The sequence below is a fragment of the Crinia signifera genome, chromosome 1 (assembly GCF_055691185.1).
Source record: "Crinia signifera chromosome 1, ASM5569118v1, whole genome shotgun sequence".
Lineage (NCBI taxonomy): Eukaryota > Metazoa > Chordata > Amphibia > Anura > Myobatrachidae > Crinia > Crinia signifera.
This window is the reverse complement of record NC_139217.1, coordinates 10,839,545-10,864,555: the sequence shown is the minus strand read 5'-3', so window position 1 is coordinate 10,864,555 and position 25,011 is coordinate 10,839,545. Positions and strand designations below refer to the sequence as shown.

General features: G+C 45.9%; 1 protein-coding gene across 5 annotated transcripts in view; it reads left to right on the top strand.

Annotated features, from left to right (window-relative positions):
- Nucleotides 1-25,011, top strand: part of LOC146061612 (uncharacterized) — a 447,354-nt gene that overhangs the window by 356,535 nt on the left and 65,808 nt on the right. For 4 of the 5 annotated variants that reach the window (XM_083174479.1, XM_083174488.1, XM_083174475.1 and 1 more), the window contains exons 15-16: nucleotides 11,651-11,749; nucleotides 19,480-19,584. In XM_083174479.1, the coding sequence (XP_083030605.1) occupies nucleotides 11,651-11,749; nucleotides 19,480-19,584 (204 nt within the window). The remainder of the gene's footprint in view (nucleotides 1-11,650; nucleotides 11,750-19,479; nucleotides 19,585-25,011) is intronic. The other variant, XM_083174510.1, reaches the window with a different exon arrangement.

The window sequence follows — 25,011 nt, the reverse complement described above, 5'->3', positions numbered from 1 at the left end:
CGTCAGTTGTATCTTTGACATAAGATGGTAAAGAAATTACATGTTTTCTTAAGTGTTGGTCTACATAAATGCTTGCCTTTTCTGTCAGGCTCCCCATTCCTGACAGAATCGGTCTCCCTGCATGGCTGTATTTAATTTTGATACCTCCTCCTCTCCCTCTGGTCCCCTTTCCAATCCAGAGTATCTCTTTTTCTTCTTCATCCTCCGCTTCCCCCTCCTGATCTTTCTCCAAATTCTTGTCTGGACTGATTTTGTCCTAAAAAAATCCTCCTGTGATCTCTTAGGGAAGATTGATTATCATTATGTTCAGAGGGACAAAACAGATTTCTCTCTGAATCAATTCTTCAGGTGGAACACTAAACCTCGACAATTCATAAATAATACCATCATGTCCAATTATAGTAGTTCAGAGATGGAAACATCAGATGGGGATAACTCTGATAATCAATCTTCCCTAAGAGATCACAGGAGGATTTTTTTAGGACAAAATCAGACCAGACAAGAATTTGGAGAAAGATCAGGAGGGGGAAGAGGAGGATGAAGAAGAAAAAGAGATACTCTGGATTGGAAAGGAGACCAGAGGTAGAGGAGGAGGTATCAAAATTAAATACAGCCATGCAAACATCAGTGGGAGAGGAATTCGACTCCTTACGAATCATTAATTTGACTGATAAAATACTTACCAAAGATCAAGAAAAATTTTTAAGTAAGGGTCTGTCCTTTTCCCCAGCCTCTGATTTCAACCGTTTTGAGTGTGAGAAAGATCTCCAACTATTTACTAGAAAAATTCTTTTAAAGAAATTCTTCAGTAGAAAACCCTCAACAGAGGTTTTTAGTGAGCAAGATCAAGCCATATTACAAATCTTGGAAGATCTTGAAAATGAAAACGAGGTCGAATCTGACACCTCCCCCAGTTTAATTCCTAACAGTAATAAGATAAAAAAAAGATCCACTTTCTTTCCAGACAGTCAAATCTGTCCTGCCGTACAGGTCTATCAGGAGATGGTATCCCAAGACCTAGATGACCTTATGAAAAAGAAGAAGAGATTGAAAGATAACATCAGCAAGCAGGAGAGATCAGCTCTGTCTGAAATTGCCAAATGGAACGATGTAATCGTAAAGGCGGCAATATAGTCCTCTGGCCTAGAACCATGTGTTTAGAAGAGCTCAACAGACATGTAAATGACACCACCTGCTATAAAAAACTGATTTTCAATCCAAGCAATCTCTTCACATCACAGTACAACAGGATTGTACAGGCGGCCTTTAACAACAACATTATCTCCAAGAATGACTTTGAATTCCTCAAAATGGGAAAACCAAAAACCCCTACCCTGTATCTACTCCCTAAGATACATAAAAACGAAAGGAAACATCCAGGGAGACCGATTCTGTCAGGAATGGGGAGCCTGACAGAAAAGGCAAGCATTTATGTAGACCAACACTTAAGAAAACATGTAATTTCTTTACCATCTTATGTCAAAGATACAACTGACGTATTGATTAAATTACAGAACATGTCGGTGAATCCTGGAGTATGGCTGGTATCCTGTGATGTAGAGAGGCCTGTACACCAGCATCAATCATGAGCTGGGTGTGCAGGCAGTCAGATACTTCCTAAACATGGGAACTCAATCTGATTTTAATGAATGCCTTCTTGAAGTCCTGGAGTTTATACTTACCAGAAATTTCTTTGTGTGTCAGGAATCCCACTACCTCCAGGTTAGAGGGACAGCTATGGGGACGGCTTGTGCGCCTACCTATGCCAACCTCTACCTGGGGTGGTGGGAGACAGCAGTGGTGTTCCATGAAGCCATGGAAAAGTATACGGAAAACATTCTAATGTATTTCAGATACATTGATGATGTCCTGTTCCTGTGGGAGGGTGAACTAGGACCATTGAATTCCTGGCGATTTTAAACAACAACCAACTAAACCTGAAACTTACCTCTGAGATGAATCAAAAAGAGATCAGCTTCCTTGATCTGAAAATTAGGCTAAACGAGGAAGGTACCATCTCCACAGATCTCTATCATAAAAAAAATCTACAAATAGCATTCTCCACTCCGAAAGTTCTCATCTACCCTCCACCATTAGAGCTATCCCGAAAGGGGAATTAATGAGAATAAAACGGAACGTCTCAGATCCTGACACTTTTCAAATGCGGGAACAAGAACTACAGGACCGTTTCAAAAGAAGAGGGTACAGTAACAGACTTGTAAAAAAAGCAACTAAACAGGTTGAAGCCCTTCCTCATGAAACTTTGTTAAAACCCAGAATTAAGAACAATACTGACTCCATAAGATTTGTGGGTACCTTCAATGTCTACTGGAAAGAAATTAACCAAATCCTCCAGAATCATTGGGACATTTTGAAGGTAGATAAAGATCTCAAAACAATCCTACCACCTAAGATACAGACAAGCTGGAGAAGATCACGAAATATTAAGGACCACCTGGTTCAAAGCCATCTACCACGAATATGTGAACCCAGATTTAATAAAAAAGGCTCAAAAAGCTGTGGCCACTGTAAGGCATGTAAATACATGATCTCCAAAGAAGACTTTACTGACAAGAACTCCAAAGTCTGGAAAATTCAAAACCTAATAATATGCACGACTGTAGGCACAGTATACCATTTGGAGTGCCCTTGTGGAAAAATCTACATAGGGAAGACATCAAGGCCTCTGAAGATCTGCATTTTGGAGCATGTAGGAACGATACGGAATCCTCGAACAGACTCCCTGAAATTTAAAAATCTTACCTCAGTGGCAAAGCACATTTTGCGGGAACACAATGGAGATCCAAGTGGCCTCAAAGCCTTTGGAATGAGACGCATACAACTGGGTATACGAGGTGGAGACCTGGACAGACAATTATTACAGTTTGAGACCAAAATGATTTTCCTCCTCGATAGTCTTTTTCCAAAAGGATTGAATGAAGCAAATAGCTATGTATCCTTCCTCTGACTGATAACTTGATATCAAGAGGCTTCTTTCTTCTTTTTGTTTGATAGTCCTCTCTCTTTCAGAACCTCTTTTTGAAAGAATGACTCAATCAAACTGACAGTTACACATACAATTATTCCTTGGTGTGGTGAAGCGAGATGTGATATCACCAATCTTCTTTCTTTTTTTTCTTGATGATGGGGAGTCCTAGTCATGTCATAAGGATCAACCATCACATTCAAACAAGAAAATTATTTAAAAAAACAAAAACAAACCCAACAAGAAAACTTAAGAAGTATACTTACCATAACCACCGATATGGGATATAATCCACCCAGGAGCCCTGTCATGGACCCGTAAAACTATGATGACCAATACATAAATATAGTATAATATGAACTAATGACCAAAAGATGGCATAACACAAATTATATTTTTTCTCTTTTTTGCTCCCCCTATATTATTCCCCCTCCCCTTCTCTTTAAAGAACCTCACCCCTCAGAAACCCACTATCCATAATGAATATGATTTTTAATTTGAATGGTTCAATAATGGATCCTCCCTGAATATCTTATTATAGATAATCGATCAATGGACAGCCCTTCAAATATTGCTCTTTCACACAGAATCAGTGAATTTTGGTATCAATTTTTTCAATAAAAAGGTTTTTCTTACACACATAATAGCACTATGGACAAGTTATTTAGATTTCTTCACTCATATATAATTCTCCACTTTATATCTTATAAATTTTCTTCCTTTCCTCTTTCTTTCAATCCCTGTTCCAGGCACCGACACTATCAACAAGTTTGTTTTGTTTTATTATGGCACTATTTGTAGTGGTTTCATTTAAAGACTTCCCCACTCATTTTTTCTAAACTTTCAAAACATTCTTCAGCATACTTTCAATCCTGGCACCTATTTATATGGACACATTCTCACTCCATTTTGGAATAACACACAACATATGTATGAAAGTCACAATACACGTATCAAGTTTTTTTGATACAATATTTCACCAGGTGTCATTCTTCAATTCACCAATCTGCTTTCAATCACACTCACTTGCACTTTATTATTCATGATATTTTAATAGCACCCATGAATATAAGAAACTATAGGCAATTATTATTACCTTATTAAACCTGATATAAACTCTATCAGTGGGTTATCCATATGAAATGAGGTGGATGACTACATAGTTACATAGTAGGTAAGGCTGAAAAAAGACTTGCGTCTATCAAGTTCAACATAGATTATATTTCTCATATGTACCCATGGATGTTTTTAACCAATAAGTGTTTGTCCAACCTTATTTTGAATGTATTTAATGTGTCTGCCGACACCACCTCTCCAGGAAGAGAGTTCCAAAGTTTGACTGCTCTGACTGTAAAGAAATTTTTTCTCCTAGCTGAACAAAATCTTTGTTCTTCTAATCTATACTCATGCCCTTGCGTCCTAGACTCCTTTCTAGTAGAAAAGAGGGTGTGTGACCGTTCCTTATATTGGCCCCTGATATATTTGTACATGTCCCCCCTTAAGCGTCTCTTTTCTAATGTAAAAAGTCCCAAGTTGCTTAATCTTTCCTCGTAGCTTAAGTTCTCCATTCCCCTAATAAGCTTTGTTGCTCGTCTCTGGATTTTTTCTAATTCAATAATGTCCTTTTTATAGTGCGGTGCCCAGAATTGTACACCGTATTCGAGGTGCGGTCTCACCAATGCTTTATACAGTGGCATGATTACTCTCGAGTCCCTAGATTCCATGCCCCTTTTAATGCATGCTAAAATTTTGTTGGCTTTTTTGTTGCTATATTACAATGGGCACTACACCCCAGCTTTGAAAAAATAGGGGGGTATACACTGCGCTGTCACTGGCTGGCACTACACCCCATATTGCTGTCTATTTGATAGGAGTTTTGGTACTAATATAGTCTTCCACTTAAATATAAACATCTATAACCATCCATCAAATAAGGAGGATATTAGAGACATGAAAAATATTAATTGACAGATTTTATTTGTGTAAGAACATCCCAAATAATCAATATACCCAAAAAACAAATCAATATACCAACCATAATTGTTTTACATCATGCTGATTCCGGGGTTGGGGCTGTGGGACAAAAATACAATAACTTCCTGGTAAAAGATAGATGAATGCCGTGATTGGCTGATAGACAATCACATGGTGTGACATGACCGCACAGAGAATATGTAGGAGATAGACGTAGGGCGGTCACATGGTCATCAGCCCGAATATGCTTCAATAAGATGACCATGTTACGACCGGACGCCGATCACGTGGCACGGGACGCCGACCACGTGATGCAGGAGCGCAATCACATGACTACGTCAGCCTCCAGACATGAATAGATTAAATCCAGGGGGTGGTACCTGAGAATTAAAACAGACCCATGATTGGACACAATGTACACATGACACAGGGACAGTGTTCCCATTGGTGGGCTATCAATGAATAAATATAAGCCAGCTGGGGCAATCAGGTTGGCCTTGATAAAGCTGATTAAGTCAGCGAAACGCTTGCGTTGGTTCCTAATCGAAATGTTATGTTTGTTTATTGAAATGTATTAGAAATAATGTGATGCCAGTGTAAATAGTGCGCAATTTAGACCTCCCAGGTGTTAGAATATCACACCTAGGGTGAGACAGACAGTGACCTTTATTGGGCATCAACCAGCCAAATATCAATACATCCGAGAGCAGCAAGGGATAAGTCTGCCACAGATTATATAGAATATGTCCACCAGAGCGCATAAGTAGCTCGGATGGTGTAATGGTTAGCATTACTGCCTCACAGCGCTGAGGTCATGGGTTCAATTCCCACCATGGCTCTAACTGTGTGGAGTTTGTATATTCTCCCCGTGCTTGCGTGGGTTTACTCCGGGTACTCCGGTTTCCTCCCACAACCCAAAAATATACAGATAGGTTAATTGGCTTCCAACAAATTAACCCTAGAATGCCTGTGTGTGTGTGCATGTGGTAGGGAATATAGATTGTAAGCTCCACTGGGGCAGGGACTGATGTGAATGTTCATATATTCTCTGTAAAGCGCTGCATAATCTGTATGCGCTATATAAGAAACTGTTAATAAATAAATAAGTACACCTGAGTAGCATATTTGCTTAAGTGTACCCATATATCTATACAGATACCCTGATCCTGTGTGTAATCGATTACTCTGCTTCCCAAAAAATATCCAAGAATTATTTCTTACTCTGATAAATCTTGTGTCTGTTATAATAAAATTCCTTTGTGTAAATTACACTGAAAACTAGTGTTCTACCATCTACCACCAGTAGGTGGCACCAATTTGTTCATGGCATGGTGGGAGGCTACCTCAGTTTGGAGTGGCCACCCGTTTGGTGCCAGCCTGGTATCGTGGTCCCGGTATATTGACGATATTTTATTCGTCTGGAGGGGTGATGAGTCCTCACTGGAGACCTTTTCTCAACTGCTTAATGGAAATGACATGTCTATCAGACTTACTTTTGAGAAAAGTGAAAAAGAGGTACATTTTTTGGATCTCTCGATCTATATAGAGAACAACATAGTAAAAACCAAGAATTATGTAAAAAGTACGGACTGTAATTCCTTTATTCCCTACGAAAGTAACCACCATGATAACTGGAAGAAAAGTGTACCAAAGAGTCAATTCTTCAGAATAAGGAGGAATTGCACAGATTTGGTGACATATAATGAGCAGGCGAATACCCTAAAATCTCAATTTCTTGCAAAGGGGTACAATCCAGAAATGGTGGAAGCTGCCCTAAGGGAAGGGGCTCAACTTAATAGATTGGGAGCCATTAATAAATCCACTAGAAAGGAAAAGGAACCTAAAATGGGAGTACCATTTATTACGAAGTTTAATACACAATACAAGCAGATTGAATTGATCATTAAGCGACATTGGGGTATACTAAATAAGGATCCCCTGTTGACCAAACATATAGGACCAACACCTAAGTTTATATATAGGAGAGCGGATAATATCCGCAACATGGTGGTGAGGAGCGCCATAAACATACCTAATAACAGGAATAATATTAAATCAAAGGGTTTTTATAGGTGTGGGACCTGTAGTATGTGTAGGATATGCAAATCTGAGAGTAGCAAAATTATGCGGTATGAATCTTGTCATACAGGAGAAACTTTCACTATCAGAGATTTTATCACATGCGATTCTAAGTATTGTATTTATTTGTTGCGTTGCTCCTGTAATAAACAGTATATTGGAAAAACAACTAGAGCTTTAAAAATACGATTAGCTGAGCACGTGAGAAATATTAGGAAGGGGGTGGAGACTCATAATGTGTCACAACATTTTAAAAACTTTCATGGGAGTGATCCCAGTCAAATAACAGCATTCTGTGGCATAAGAATTATAAACCCCAATTGGCGAAAGGATGACAGGGACGTCAAACTATCCCAAATGGAGATGCGTCTCATTTATAATATAAAAACCTTAGTCCCCCGTGGTTTGAATGCTGATTTCGAATTGAAATGTTTTCTCCTGCATTAAGTGTCAATAAGTGTTATCAGACTATTGCGGTTGGTAAACTGTGACTAATACCCCCCTTTTTTGTATATTCCTACATATGGAGAATATGAGCGCCACTGTATCGTTATATATGGTTATAACTCTGCATTGAAAAAAGAAACTATGTGCAATGGATACCGGAGGATCGTATGAGTATCCATGGCAACCATTCTGCGTGCACTTAGAGGCTGAGATTCGGAAGCCGGAAACAAGATGGTGACACGCATGTGCGTTCCAGCTGTCGGAAGTTCAGGTGGGCTGTCTGTGAAGGCGCTGAGAGACGGGTCTGGCCGGAGAGATTCCGCGTTACATCCGGCGGAAGTGACGGTGAAGGCGGGTGGAGCGCATATGCGTTCCACTCAAACGGAAGCTGCCTCTAATCCAGGAAGTACGGATCCGCAAGTTAATAATGACATGGACTAATGTGAAAATGCGGAGGTTGATTATGTTTCTTATGACGACCATACTATGTGTATTATATTATGAAATGTTTAGATCCTCTTGTTTGACAATACTGTTAATTGAATGATGTTAGGAACACTGTAGGATTATTTATGTTGGAAATAGGCTTAGTGAGTGATTGATGGAAGTGGAATATGCCGGGTTTTATGTTTGGCCTGGAGGCTTTAGGGTATATAAACCCCCCCAGGACCTCATTTTAATTTGTCTACACCCTGAGGAAGGACCTATATGGTTTGAAACGCGTTGGTGTTTGCTGCTAATTTTTATCCAGGACCCCAGGACATTTGCCATTGTGACATCTTTTGGACTAACAGCCTCAGATTGGGCCCCCATTCCGGATGAGGGTGTTTTGACGTGGCTGTATTCAGGTTGTTTCTGGAGTATCCTGTTTTATATAATAAATGTGACTTTTTACACTTTGAATCAAATCGTATATCCCGGTGCCTATTTCCATCAAGCAAAGAAACCTTTGGATGTATATAGGGCTCTGTCCCTAGGTGAGTCTATTTCTGATTGTGCCTTTCAAGTGATATCCTATTAAAAGATACCTTTATGTGAACATCTCCTAGCTGGTCTAGGTGAGTTGGAGAAGTGACCTATCGGATCACTGACATACTAATATTGGCTGAAGATAATTAGGAGACTGTTTTCTCTTTTTCCGGTGTTTTGAAAAACCACTTCTGGAGGCTTCAAGGCCGAGAGGAGACAAGATAGTGTGAACCAGGATCCTGTGAATTAGCGCTGTGGGGATCTTACTCTTCTGTTGTGGCACCAAAGGATCATTTATGAGTAAATGGTAAAAAATAAAGATATTTCCAACAAGACCCTTACCTGATGAAATTAATGCAATATGATCAACCACCAATAGGTGGCACCAAATGGTGGAAAAATAAACATATTGCAATAAAACACAAAACATTTCAGAGATCTTTATTGGATAGTATATAAAATTCTTTATTGACACACTATACCAGCAGAAGCCTGTTACATCATCATAAACGGTTACCCACAGAGGCACAGAGGGAGAAATTACATGTTGCACAGCGTCACTGACAGAAATGAAACTAACATTTTTCGAATTGGATTCAAACTCGATTTAAAACACTATTTCTTTCTTTGAGCACAATGTATGTTTGTATGTAAAAGATTTTTAACCCCTATTTTTCGCTGCTAATCCCATTCCCATACAGTAAATTTTGGGAATATTAATAATTTAATAAATAAAAGTTACATTTTATGATTCCTTGTTTTCTTAGTGCGTTCCCCACACAGCAGTCCCTTTTTTCTCTTGTCCTAAAAATTACCTCACTAACCTTACCCTGAACATTATAATCCCTATAGGAGTGGGCATCCCATGTTATTAGTGGGTACATCTCCCCCTGGCGGCTAGTAACCTGCTCCATGAGGGGGAGGGGTGTTTTTACCGCTGCTCCCCCTGCCTAACTTGTAAGGGGGGGGGGGTTCGGATGCTAACCCGGCTGCTGCTAACCAGCTCCAGGGGAAGGGGGGGGGGAGAGGTGTGGACAGTACCGCTCACCTCTCTATCCCTGAGAGACTTGCTGGAGGCAGCGGGGACGGGGGCAGAGACACGTTGGAGGCAAAGGGGACAGGGGCAGAGACACGCTGGAGGCAGCGGGGACGGGGAAGAGACACGGTGGAGGCAGCAGGGACGGGGGAAGAGACGGGCTGGAGGCAGCGGGGACGGGGGAAGAGACACGCTGGAGGCAGCGGGGATGGGGGAAGAGACGGGCTGGAGGCGATGGGGATGGGGGAAGAGACACGCGGGGGTGGGGGAAGAGACATGCTGGAGGCAGTGGGGATGGGGGAAGAGATGCGCTGGAGGCAGCGGGGGAAGAGACACGCTGGAGGCAGTGGGGATGTGGGAAGAGATGCGCTGGATGGGGGAAGAGGCGCTGGAGGCAGTGGGGATGGGGGAGGAGATGCGCTGGAGGCAGTGGGGATGGGGGAAGAGATGCGCTGGAGGCAGCGGGGGAAGATACGCGCTGGATGGGGAAGAGAGGCGCTGGAGGCAGCGGGGTTGGGGGAAGAGACGCGCTGGATGGGGAAGAGAGGCGCTGGAGGCAGCGGGGATGGGGGAAGAGACGCGCTGGATGGGGAAGAGAGGCGCTGGAGGCAGCAGTGGAAGAGACACGCTGGATGGGGAAGAGAGGCGCTGGAGGCAGCGGGGTTGGGGGAAGAGACACGCTGGAGGCAGCAGGGTTGGGGGAAGAGACACGCTGGAGGCAGCGGGGTTGGGGGAAGAGAGGCGCTGGAGGCAGCGGGGACGGGGGGAAGAGAGGCGCTGGAGGCAGCGGGGACGGGGGGAAGAGAGGCGCTAGAGGCAGCGGGGACGGGGGAAGACGCTGGAGACAGCAGTGGGCTATTTACAGGCATTGTCTGCCAGCATATGGGCCAGCACGGGGAGGGAGAGGAGGAGAGGTGGCGCTGTCTACCACTGCGTTCTCTGGCACTGTGTGGGCGGAGTCAGAGGTGCTGACTCCACCCAGCATTATACATACACTGACTGACCGTTCTGGCTAAATATATAAGAGATGTGAAGTGTGACAGTGGGAGGGTGAAGATACATAGAGTCCTGTCACCGCCATCTTGTGCACTTCATTATAACAGTGTCTTAGGTCTTACTGTATATAGATTCTGTACAGGCTGAACCGGAGGCTCCTGGGTTAGAAGTGTCACTATGTCCATGCAAGGGAATGTGCAATACGGAATAACCTTTGGTACTTGTTTCCTAGCACGGCCACACCGATCATGATCTGGGGCATCGCAGGTAAAAAATCGCATGCGATGGTCCCGACGCGATGGCCGCGATTTCCCATAGGGAACAATGTTAAATGGCTCAATTTACCCAAATGAACAGGGAACAATGTTAAATGGTCCAGAAACCCCCCAAAACACCCCTGAACAGTGAAATGGCCCCCCAAAATTAGTTAACGCCACCCCACGATCAACGTGAACCCAAAGCGTGGCGAGTGCAGCGGTACGTGTCCTCCGACCTTTTCATACCCCCACTATCCACGTCGGCGTGGAGTTGAGAATAGAAAGTGTGGCGAGCGCAGCGAGCCACCGAGCCCGAAGCGTGGCGAGCGCAGCGGATACCTTCACAGGTAAACGCGTCCCTTCGCGGGCTTCACAGGTGTCCGGGTCGCCACGGACACCTGTGAAGCCCGCGAGGGGACGCGTATAACTGTGAAGGTATCCGCGTGGCTCGCTGCGCTCGCCACACTTTCTATTCTCAACTCCACGCCGACGTGGATAGTGGGGGTATGAAAAGGTCGGAGGACGCGTACCGCCGCCCCTCGTGGGCTCGCTGTGCTCGCCACGCTTCGGGTTCACGTTGATCGTGGGGTGGCGTTAACTAATTTTGGGGGGGCCATTTCACTGTTCAGGGGTGTTTTTGGGGGTTTCTGGACCATTTAACATTGTTCCCTATGTTGATTTGGGTAAATTGAGGCATTTAACATTGTTCCCTATGGGAAATCGCGGGCGACCGACGCGATTTTTTATTTTTTCAATGCATTTCAATGGGAAATCGGGGGCATCGCGTCGGTCGCGTCGCAGACCACTATTAATTACACCCGATCAATGCGATTGTGGCCGTGCTAGGAAACAAGTACCTAACCTTTTTCTATGACATGTCCCAGAATCCCTGTTTCTGTCCAATAGGCCTCACAGGGGACATCAGAGATATTGAGTTTGGAGATGTGGAGATTACAGGTGATGGTAACGGAGGAGGACGATGAGACGTCACCTTGCAGAGATGAGGTGAGTCAGATGCTGACCAGTGCGCCACCTGCTGGCTGTATGTGTGAGAAGCTTTTGTGGGGGTTCCACTGTACTCGGACTCCTATAAAAATGCTTGCGATGTTGTATTAAATGTTAGTCCTATGGCCGTGATGTTCACAACCTCAGCGGCACTTGTCCTGACACCCTGTGGTATAAATGCCTCCCGTATAATTCACCACGGGTGAACACTTGATGCTTGTAGTTGAGCCAATATCCTGATAAGTCAGGATTAATTAACAATTAGTTAGAGCAGGCATGTCCAACCTGCGGCCCTCCAGATGTGCTAAAACTACACATCCCAGCATGCATTGCCATCATTCTAGCATTCCCTAATAGCCAAATTGTGGCAAGGCATGCTGGGATGTGTAGTTTTAGCACATCTGGAGGGCCGCAGGTTGGACAAGCCTGAGTTAGAGGGTCAATGTTTGAGGCTGAGTATGGAATAATGCAGTTATTGGATGAAGGGTGAACACTGTGCAATAAGAAAAGCCCCTTCAGTTGGCAGCATTAATGCAGCAAAGACATACTGGTTCTCCTGAGTTTTGTCATTGGTTACTGTATGGTAGTGTCTAAGATACCCTTCAGTTTTGACAATTTTCCCGTCATGCTCTGGGTCCACATATACCTGGAGTGAAGCGTGTGAGCGTAGCGAGCCCGTGAGGGTACAATGCAGCTAAAATAAAACAGATTAACCTACACTTACATGAATTACAGATATAATAAAAAACGTTGTGAGGGCATCTAACAACTTCCACCCTCACCGAACGTCACAGCCTGTAATCAAAACTGAAGTGGATCTAGTCTCTACCGTTACTGCATAAACTTTGGGCCCAGTGTTTTAAACATTTTTTTTATTCTGTGCCGCTGCTGACCCCCCCTTCCCCCCCACCACTATCCCCCTGCCGCTATCCTTCACAGGGTTGCGCTACACTGTTGCCTGTCAACAGCCTTCAGGTTCTATGGTTCCCACGGGGTGACATAGGGGTTGTAGGGAGGATCTAAAGGACCGTGGCACCAATCAGCGAAGCTTTTGAAGTTTCCCAGGATTCCTGGTCCCTCTCCCGTATAACCCTGCCCCATGCTCAACTCCCCAGTTTTTGTTTGGTGCCAGAAGGAAGCTGGAGCACCGTCTTTTCCAGCAGGGATTACCTCAGATTCTGAGGTAACCCCACAAAAAGCTTTTTATTTTTTATTCTTATTTTTACACTTAGTCGCATGATGCGGCTGGGCTGCCTGTGCTGTCAGGCATACTGACGGTGGCGCGGTGGCCACTTCAACTGTGCCGGGGCTGGGACCCACGACCTGGGTCAGAGGGGTACTCGGCAGGGGAGAGACAGCGCCTAGCACTGCCGGATATCTCCCCCAGACAGCGTGGCCGGAGCACAGGAGCAGGTAAGGCTCTCTCTGAGAGCGCAAACCGCTGCCATGCTGCGCACTGTGGGAGACAGCAGCTGGGGTGGACACTGCTGCTTGAGGCAGGGCCTCCACTACCACTGGGGCTTGAGCGCAGGCTGGATCTGAAGAATCCATTTTAATTAAGGGCTCATTATGTGCCGGTGGGGGAAGTCCAGCTCAGGGGGGCTGCCCCCAGCTTTGCGCACCAATCTCCCGCAGTTCTGCCGCCCAGGAAGCTGTCCTTTCTCTGTTCCTGCTCTCTCAGACCAGCAGCCATCTTCTACACGAGGCCAGAGTCTTCCAGAGTGCGGGTACAGTCTCCCCTGTGAAACCGTCCACACGCTGTATTTTCTCTTCTAGTAGACTGTTGGGGCCTTCCGGACACAGACCTAATGTCGTCCAGGCACAACAACAACGGTCAAGGGGATCCTCAAGCTAGCTTCACGGATGCTCTGTCAGCGCAATGGAATTATCATCTTCCATATGTCTTTCCTCCAATATCCATAATTCCCAGAGTACTCAGGAAATTCAAATGGGAAGGCGGGGACCTCATCCTGATAGCCCCGGCCTGGCCACATTGGTATGTGGATCTGCAACAGATGTCATTCCAGCCACCATTCCAATTACCGGGTCTGGCACACCTTTTTCTCATGGTAAGTACGACCCTAAGGTTTTTAGGGTAGCCAGAATCCTGGGATTTCTTCAATGGGGCCTAGACATTGGCTTAAGACTGGCTTCTCTTAAAGTGCATGTCTCGGCATTGTCAATTTGGTTTCAAAGAAAAATAACATTCCTTCCAGACGTATTTTCATTCCTCCAGGGTGTTTTACATATTCAGCCACCATATGTTCCCCTACAACACCCTGGGACTTGTCCCTGGTATTGCAGGCTCTGGTCAAACCGCCTTTCAAACCTCTACAGGCAGTGAATTACAAGTGGCTTACTGCCAAAACTGTGTTTATTTTTAGCAATTGCGTCTGGCCAAAGGGTGTCTCATTTGTCAGCTCTCTTGCAGAACGCTGTTCCTTATATTCCATCCAGATAGGGCATTGATACGGATTAGGCCATCTCTCCTTCCCAAGGTAGTCTCCAAATTCCACATCAATCAGGAGATAGTGGTTCCAGCATTCAACTCGGATGATCTCTCTGCAGAGGAATGTTTGCTGGATGTGGTCAGGGCTCTGACCATTTGTCTGGACCGTTCTGCTTTGGTCAGAAAATCAGACTCTTTTCGTGCTCTATGGTTTCCATAAAAAGGGTTGGCTAGCGAACGAGCAAACGTTTGCTCGCTGGATCCGCATGACCATTCATCAAGCCTACCAGCAGGCTAATCTTCTCATTCCTTTGTCAATAAAGGCACACTCCACCAGAGCGGTAGGCCCATCATGGGCAGCACGCAGTGGAGCGTCTGCTGAACAACTGTGCAAGGCTGCAACGTGGAAGTCTGTCCATACGTTCATAAAGTTCTATGCATTTGACACGTTCGCCTCCCAGGATGCTTCCTTTGGTCGTCGGGTACTTCTGACACCTCAGGCAAATTCCCTCCCTTAAATACGGCTTTGAGACATCCCCGATGTCACCCTGTGGGAACCATGGAACCTGAAGAAGAAAACGAGAGTAATGGTAGACCTTCCTTAGGTTAACTATCTTTCTTCAAGGTCCATGGTAACCACAGGACACCCACCCTAAATTTAGACCTGTGGTATACTACACTGTGACCTTCCACGACCTTAGTCATGTCTTTGTGCTATAAAAGTGTTGGCATGTGTTCTATCTGCCCTTTTTCTTCTCCGTTTCTGCTAATGGCTGGTTAACAAAACTGAGGAGCTGAGCATGGAGGCGGGGTTATAGAGGAGAGGGACCAGGCACCCTGGGAATCAAAATCTTGCTGATTGGTGCCACAGTCCTCTGGATCTGCCTATAATCCTGATGTCACCCTGTGGTTACCATGGACCTTGAAGAAAGCGAGTTAACCTAAGGTAGGGCTACCAAAACTCTCGTTTTTCAGCATCCAGTGACATCGGATGCTAGAAAAAAGCACTTTGGGGATCAAAACATACTGTAGTCAGGTCAATGTAGCATATAAATCGTGCAGATCACGTGTAGGCTTGAATGGCCTTTTGCTGCTTTTCCATCCTCTGCAGCATATAGAGGGATGAGTTCCAGCTCGTCACAATCTCTTATTTGAGGTCATGGCAGAGCAGGTTGAGGAATTTTTGCTGCCGCTCCAGCCTTCGGCAGGCAGTGTTAGAATGCCAAAAGATGCGCAATTATCTTCTGCACACTCCTGTCACTTCTGATGAAATGCTGCACCACCGAATTTAATGTGTGGGTTTCTCTAAGAGGTTGACGACACCGGTGATACAGAGCTTAGCTTGCCTTGGAGCTGGCATGCAGGAGATGCTGTTGCGATGCATCTGCCCGGTGGGCTGTCAGTCATATAGTCCTTAGTGTGCCTTGAACCACTTGTTCACATGTCCGTGGTTAAGTGGACAGCGGGTACAACCTAATTTTTCAAGGCACTGAGGACACGTTTTCGTACGTCTCTACATACCGGGTATAACCTGCCTAGTGGAATCTAGACTGGATTTGATACCATCCTCCCTGGTGCCTCATTTAAGCAAACCACTGCTCCTGCAGTAGGTAGGCACCAGCGACTGGAATTATTTATACTGCAGTAGGTAGGCACCAGCAGACTGTAATTATATTTATATATATATATGTGTGTGTGTATGTATATATATATATATATATATATATATATATATATATATATGTGTGTGTATATATACATCACATCTCCAGTCACTGGGTTTACCAGCACGGTGGTTGGGATTCACTTGTTTGGATACATCTGCCATCTAAGTGTGATTGCCTGCAATATGATCAATGAGGTAATACATGAGGAGGACCTGGCTACCTTACAAACCAGAGTGGAGCTCACTTTAGGCTCCATTGTCAGCTTTTCCGACATGGATTATGAGCGTGTTTTGTTCAAAGAGGACGGAGTGGTCGACACTATTCCTGACAACTTACAACTCTACCATGAATGGTCCAATCTCAAAAGGAAGGAAACTGACCTTTACTATCATGGTCTTACTCTCTCTAATTATGTAAGAGAGAAAAAAATACCCAGAGGCTTTAGGGTAAAAAACGTGCCCACTATAGGCCGCTACAATATTCCGTTTTGCAAAACATGGACTAGCATTTTAAATAAATGCTCTTTCGATCTTATGGTAGCGGTCATAGAGGAGGTAACCAAAGAGTTGACTGTGGTACGTACGAAGCTGATTGAGTTTGAACAGTCACATAAAAATAAGCTAACAGCTGATCTGTCAACCAACTGGTTGGAAAAACTGACTTTACAGGTTGAAAAATACAAAAAAGAATTAGTGTCTTATAAAAACAACAAAAAAGACCGTGTTAACCAAGATTATGAGAAACACTTGGTCTACCCCTGGTTGACAGGGGGCGAGCAGTCCCATTCACGCCCATTCAGGAGGCGCCCACGCACCAGATTCAATCGTAATGGGTTGGATACTGCATCTTCAGGCGCCGATCCATCATCAGCAAGTGAGGGAGAACTAACTTCTGATACGCAGCGCACTGTCCCTTTAGGGGCTCGAGCCCGAGGGTACGCTGGGAACCCCGGAGAAAATACACAAGGAGGGGCGGGCAGAACCAAAGGGCGAGGGACAAAGACACGTTATCAGCCTTCTCGCAACCAAAAGAAGTAGTCTTCAACCTGTCTACACGTAACTTAAGCAGAATTGAGACCCAAGTTCTATCAAAAGGTCTCAACTTCGTTCCCACGAACAAACCTGATCCCTTCGTGGTAAAGATTGAACAGCTTAAGCTTATTGGACAGCTCAAAAGACGAGAATTCTTTCAGGACCGTGAAACGACACAAACATCTACCCAAGTGTCGACACAGTTGTTTCCTGATAAATTAAAGAAAAAATCTAAGTTCGATCCTGTGTCAGTGAATCCTTCCATAAGGACTTTTGGCAGACTCATGGAGTATGATTCGAGCAAAATCATTAAAGCGCCTACCATGGGACATTCTAATTTCAGTGCTGCAGACTGGAAAGCGGTTAAATCACTGAGTGAAGATCAAAACATCGTAATACGCCAAGCGGATAAAGGCGGCGGCATAGTCGTCATGGACACTTGTGACTATGTGGCAGAGTTAGACCGCCAGCTTAGTGATGTTGAAACTTACGCTGTATTACCGAATGATCCCACGTTACAGTATAAACAGGAGTTAGATAAAATCTTGCAAAATGCCCATGCTTCTTCTATTATTGATGCTGCTACTAAGGATGCTCTTTCCATCCAACATCCTATCACTCCGTTATTGTATTCATTGCCCAAACTCCATAAATGTGCCAGTAAACCCCCAGGACGGCCAATAATATCGGCCCGAGGGTCTTTATATCAAGACATCTCGATTTATCTAGACTCCTGGTTACAGCCGTGTATACAGGCAGAAGCCTCTTACCTAAAAGACACAAATGCTTTGCTGGCAAAATTAGCCAGGATTGGTAATGTGCCTGATGTCTGTGTCTTAGGGACCATCGATGTGACCAGCCTCTACACCTGCATCCCCCATGATGCAGGTGTGGCGGCTGTGCATGCACTCATCAGTGATAATGCTTTGTACAATGGCCCTGATATTCAGTTTTTTTTGCAGTTACTCATGCTTACACTCAAACGCAACTATTTTTTGTTTAATGGTAAATATTACCTACAGCTCCGGGGCTGTGCGATGGGGTCCTCAGTGGCCCCATCGCTAGCGAATTCTTTTATGTTTGTAGTGGAAAAACTTCTCTTCTTTACAGAACCCATGGTGACACGATCTGTGCTATTGTACACCCGTTACATCGATGACCTCCTGATCATCTGGTCAGGGGGGTCACAGGAGCTTGTTAAGCTCCTAGAAGATCATAACCAATCAGAGTCCCCGGTAAAATTTACGTATAATATACATGCTACACAGGTTCAATACCTTGACGTTAACAACAATCTGGTAGATGGTCATTTTGTGACCTCTCTTTATACTAAAAATACCGATCGTAATAACATCTTACTGGCCTCCAGTAATCATCCAACTCCCCTGATCAAGGGTCTTCCCTTCTCGCAGATGCTGAGGGTTCATAGAATCACCAGCGACTCTGGAGAACTGGAGCAAGCCCTTGACAACATGGTCATAAAATTCATGGAAAGAGGGTATTCTGAAAGTGACCTAACACACACTAAAAATAGAATTCTAGCCCTTCCCAAACCTGATCACACTGTTGATCCCCCTGTTAAAATTGACAAAAATGCAAATAAACTAATATGGGTCAATTCTTTCCATCAAAAAAGCTCTGAGCTCAATCGCAGTGTTAAATCACGTTGGCCGATTGTTAAAACAGATCCCACGCTACCATCCTTAGGCAATAAATCTATAATGTGTGCCTACACACGGGGACGCAACTTACGCGATCTGTTAGTAAAGAATGACATTTCTTTTCCCCAAATCAGACCCTCTTTTCTTGGCACTCCCAAATTGGGGTGCTATAAATGCTGCGGGTGTATCACCTGCAATTACATGGTGGCAGGGGATAGTTTTTATCACCCGTATTCGGGCAAAAAATTCTTAATTAGGCATCGGGTATCTTGCTCTACAAGGTACGTGGTATATTTGATCACGTGTCCGTGTGGCCGCAATTATGTGGGCAAAACGGACTGCTCCTTTAAAGAAAGGGCAACAGCCCACAGGTCTGCTATTAAATCAGCGATTGCCACAGGCCGTAGCGAACAGCCTGTAGCGCGACATTTGCGCAAGCACGGCACACACTGGCATCCCTGAGGTATCGCATCATTGACCATGTACCCCCTCTTAAACGGGGGGAGACAGGTCATTGATGTTGTTACGTGCAGAATGTAGATGGATTCATCGTCTAGAGACGCTAGCGCCAAAGGGTTTAAATGAACACCCTGGGTATTCTTGTTTTATGTAAATGTGCAGGCTTTTCTTTTGGGATTGGTATGCCATGTCTGTATATGGGTAGAGATCTTGTTTTTAACCAGTACACTCCTTTGAATAGTTCATTGTGTAATATTGCCGATTTATATATTTATAATGACGCCGTTTGAGCAAAAGATACACGGCGAGATATATGTGCATTAACGCACTTTAACATCTGTTTAATGGTAATCATGTTCTTAGGCAGCTTTGTTATATGTATTCAGTTTGCTCTCACTTTTTGTATGTCTGTGTACACGTTACCATGGTGATTTATGTATTTGCTTTCTGTCACATGACACAGGTGAAATCCACGTCTTCTGCAGCGCCCAGTGAAGGTGACGTCACGATAAGGCGCCCGGACGGACGTGGCGGGGAACGTGAATGGACTCCTTGGGTATTTATTCAGGTATGTTTAATGTATGTGTGTCTCTCTTTTGCACCTTGATAAAAGGGCTTAACGGCCTTGAAACGTCGGCTTGAACTTGCATCGCCTCTGGTGTGTTTATTTATTGTTGGAGTGCCGCCGCCGGCAATTGTATGTAGAGCAAGCCCTTGCTGCTCTCGGAAGGCACCCCGGTCCACTGACCCTGTTTACAGAATCACCACGGCGCATCAGTCCGAGTGCCGCCTCGAGGATTATATATATATATATATATATATATATATATAAATAATGTGTATGTATATATATATATATATATATGTGTGTGTATATATATATATATATATATGTGTGTGTGTGTGTGTGTATATCTCCTATATATTTGGCTACATCTGTCACTCAAAGTGGGTGTCTGTGTCTATAACGCTCTGTACCTGGACTTTCCTCTTAATGTGTGATTGCCTTCATTTGTGCTGAACACCTTTCTGATAAATTAACCTGTTTAAAACAGGTGATGGCAATCATACATTAAGGGGAAGTCTAGAAACAGAGCATTGTGTCCCTCCTGGAGAGGGTCATTGCCAGACACCCACTGCCTTCCCATTTTGCCCAGCACTGCTACTCCACAGCCACCAGGTGAGCGCCCCCCTCCCGCGATTTGCGGCAAAACCTCCCCGCGCCCCCCCCCCCTCCCGCGATTCGCGGCAAAAACACCCCCGCGGACCCCCCCTCCCGCGATTCGCTGCAAAAAGAACCCCCCCACGACCCCTCCCGCAATTCGCGGCATAACCACCGCCCCGTGACCCCCCCCTCCCGTGAATCGCGGCAAACCCTCCCCCGTGACCCCCCCCCCCCCGATTCGCGGAAAAAACACCCCCCGCGACCTCCCTCCCGCGATTCGCTGCAAAAAGAACCCCCCCGCGACCCCCCCTTGCACGATTGGCGGCACCCCCCCTGCGACCCCCCTCCCGCGATTCGCGGCACCCCCCCCCGCAATTCGCAGCAGCCCCAGGATTAAATGGCACATGCAAAACACTGACATGGCTATGGTCGACAATGAAAAAGGTTGACATGAGTTTTTGAAGATTTATTTTAAATTTTTTCATATTCATTGTCATGTGTCGACATGGACACCAATGAAGTGGCACACTTATGTCAACATTTACATGTGTTGACCTTTCTGTGTTGATTTTTTCTTGTGGCGATTCGCGTCACACCCCCCCGCAACCCCCCCTCCCGCGATTCGCGGCACCCCCCGTGACCCCCCACCTCCCGCAATTCGCGGCAACCCCCCACCGGAACCCCTGTGAACCCCGCCCTCCCGCGATTCGCGGCACCCACCCCCGCGACCCCCCCTCCCGCAATTCGCGGCACCCCCCCCCCGTGATTCGCGGCAGCTCCAGAATTAAATTGCACATGGAAAACACTGACATGGCTATGGTCGACAATGAAAAAGGTTGACATGAGTTTTTGAAGTTTTTTTGTCATTTTTTGAATATTTTCATATTCATTCTCATGTGTCGACATGGACACCAATGAAGTGCCACACTTATGTCAACATTTACATGTGTTGACCTTTCTGTGTTGATTTTTTTCTTGTGGCAATTCGCGTCACACCCCCCGCAACCCCCCCTCCGGCGATTCCCGGCACCCCCCTGCGCCCCCCCCCCCCCCCCCTCACGCAATTCGAGCCAACCCACCACCGGAACCCCCATGAACCCCGCTCTCCCGCGATTCGCGGCACCCACCACCCGCAACCCCCCCCCGCAAATCGCGGCACCCCCCACGATTCGCGGCGGCCCCAGGATTAAATGGCACATGCAAAACACTGACATGGCTATGGTCGACAATGAAAAAGGTTGACATGAGTTTTTGAAGATTTATTTTTAATTTTTTTTAATTTTTTCATATTCATTGTCATGTGTCGACATGGACACCAATGAAGTGGCACACTTATGTCAACATTTACATGTGTTGACCTTTCTGTGTTGATTTTTTTCTTGTGGCGATTTGCGTCACACCCCCCCCCCCCCCGCCACAACCCCCACTCCCGCGATTCACGGCACACACACACTCACCTCCCCCACGATTCTCGGCACCCCACCCCGTGACCCCCCCTCCCGTGATTCACGGCACACCCCCGCGACCCCCCCCTCCCATGATTCGCCGCAACCTCCGCCCCGTAACCCCCCTCTCGCGATTCGCGGCACCCACCCCCGCGACCCCCCCTCCCACAATTCGCGGCACCCCCCCGCGATTCGCGGCAGCTCCAGAATTAAATTGCACATGGAAAACACTGACATGGCTATGGTCGACACTGAAAAAGGTTGACATGAGTTTGTGAAGTTTTTTTTTTTCATTTTTTGAATGTTTTCATATTCATTCTCATGTGTCGACATGGACACCAATGAAGTGCCACACTTATGTCAACATTTACATGTGTTGACCTTTCTGTGTTGATTTTTTCTTGTGGCGATTCGCGTCACACCCCCCCCGCAACCCCCACTCCCGCGATTCTCGGCACCCCACCCCGTGACCCCCCCCCTCCCGTGATTCACGGCACACCCCCCGCGACCCCCCCTACCATGATTCGCCGCAACCCCCGCCCCCGTAACCCCCCTCCCGCGATTTGCGGCAACCCACCCCGCGACCCCCCTCCCGTGATTCTCTGCAATCCCTCCCCTCCCGCGATTCGCAGCATCCACCCCCCCACAACCCCCCCTCCTGCAATTCGCGGCACCCCCGCGACCCACCCTCCTGCAATTCGCAGCACCCTCCGCGACCCCCCCTCCCGCGATTCGCGGACACCTAAGTTGCAATACAGGGCATCTTTCATACAATTCTAACCATATTTCTCATATACAAACGTTCACAAATTAAGGGGGCGCAGCCCCTTACGACGGTGTGAAGAGCGCCCGTAGGGCGCGATGAATCACCTAGTATATATATAAACTACGCCTACAGGTGGAGGCTTACAAAAACGAACTTACCTCCTTTAAGCGCAATAAATTGGCCACTGTGGCTTCTGATTATCAGAGCCACACGGTATACAGGTGGCTTCTGGGCAATTCGGGCCAACAAAGACCCCAGAGGTTCTCGAGACAGAGACGAGACAACCGCAGGGCACAATTTGGCAGAGACACTGGTTCATCGGCATCTGCATCAGATACCGATAACGCAGACACACGCCCACCTAGACGTCCTTTTTTAGGACAGAGTACCCGTACCCCAAGAGACCAACCTGTCCAAGAACACGCAGGCCACACCCCCGGCGGGGGCGCTTTAAGCCAAATAGTCAGGAGAAGGCCACTGACCTAGTTTTCAATCTCTCTTCTAAACCTCTGGACTCAGACACCATGCAATTACTTGCAAAAGGGTTGTCCTTCGTTCCTACTTACCCACATGATAGCTTTGACTCCACTATTGACCTCTTTAAGTTTGGTCGCAAACTCAGATTGAGGGAACATTTCCCACCCACTGAAATACGCACCTCCAGCAGTGCATTCAAAAGACCGTCGACTTTTGATCCTGTGTCGACAAACCCGAGTATTAAGACCTTCACTCGTCTGGTCAATAGTGACACCACACCCAAAAAGACCCACACCAAATTTGATAATCTAAGACCCAAAGAAAGGGCAGCCTTACTTCAGTTGAAGAAGGATAACACACTGGTTATCAGACCGGCCGATAAAGGGGGAGCTGTTGTGGTACAAGACTGGACAGACTACAATCAGGAGATTATGAGACAACTGAGTGACAGTAATACATATACCCTGGTAGATTCTAACCCCATTCCGTCGTTTAAAAAACTGGTTGATGACACCATCAAACTTGGGTACACTAATGGCTGGTTAGACAAGAACACGACTGAATACCTGACGGTCAACCACCCTGTTTGCCCTATCATTTATACCTTGCCCAAGGTACACAAGAACGCCTCTCACCCACCTGGTAGACCGATAATATCGGCACGCAATTCTCTCCTGCAACCTCTGGCCATCTATGTGGACTCATTTCTTCAACCCATAGTCCAACAGGGTGACAGCTACCTCCGTGACACCAGTGACTTCCTAATGAAACTTAATGCGGTATCAGGTGATCTATCTGGCGTAATCCTAGCCACCATGGATGTAGGTTCTCTATATACCATTATCCCCCATGAGGAAGGACTTGAGACCCTCAGACGAGCTCTCAGCACATACCACCGACCAACACCGCCCACTGAATTCCTGTTAGACCTGAGTGAGAAAGTCTTGAAATACAACCATTTTCTCTATCTTGATGCCTATTATGTCCAATGCTCCGGGACCGCTATGGGTTCAAACCTAGCGCCGTCGTACGCCAACATCTATATGAGCCATTATGAACAGACCCAAATATACCCCGTATACGGGCAACACCTACGCTTTTATAAGCGGTTCATAGACGACATTTTCATTATCTGGCATGGCACCACTGAGACCTTCCTGGACATGGTCAACACGTTGAATGCACTGGATAATCCAGTCAAATTCACCTCCGAAGCGAGTGAAACTACGGTCAACTTTCTCGACATCACCGTCACCTTGAACAACGGACAGCTGAATACCACCCTGTTCCGTAAACCCACGGATAGGAACACATTGCTTCTGGCTTCCAGCCAGCATCCCCCAGCCCTGAAGAACAATTTACCCATCTCTCAGTTTATGCGAGTTATGCGCAATAACTCAGAAGAAACGATGATGGAACAACAATTGACAGAGATGTCAATGAGATTCAAGGAAAGGGGGTACACAGCATCTACGATCACGAAATGCCTTAAAAAAGCAAGACAAAAACACTATGCAACATGCCCCAATAGCAGAATGAAACCAGAGAGGATGGTCTACACCACCACATTTGACAATATGGCATCAACGACCAATAAAGCCATTCGCCAACACTGGCAAATCGTAAGGACTGATCCCCTGCTCCATTTAACTAACACACCACCTCCTATGATGGCCTACAAAAAAGGCCCAAACCTCAAACAACTGCTTATGAGACCTACCATGCAACTGGACATACAACAAAGTAATACCTGGCTACATGAGAGAAGACCAGGATGCTTCAAATGTAGTGGCTGCACAACATGCAGTAGTATGCTGACTGGGCCCACTTTCCCACACCCGAGGACGGGACAACCTTTAAAGATCAAATACAGGCTACACTGTCTGATGGACCACCTAATCTATATCTTGACATGCCCATGCGGGCTATACTACGTCGGTATGACTACCAGAAAATTCAGGGAGAGGATGGCCAACCACCGAATGTCTATTAGACAAGCCATTGCCACAGGGACAGCGGACCTCCCAGTTCCTAGACATTTTATTAAAGCCAGGCACAATGTACCTGATCTGAGGTGCAAACTCATCGATTGGATACCTCCACCCCCCCGGGGAGGCGACAGAACTCTAGCCCTACGCAGAC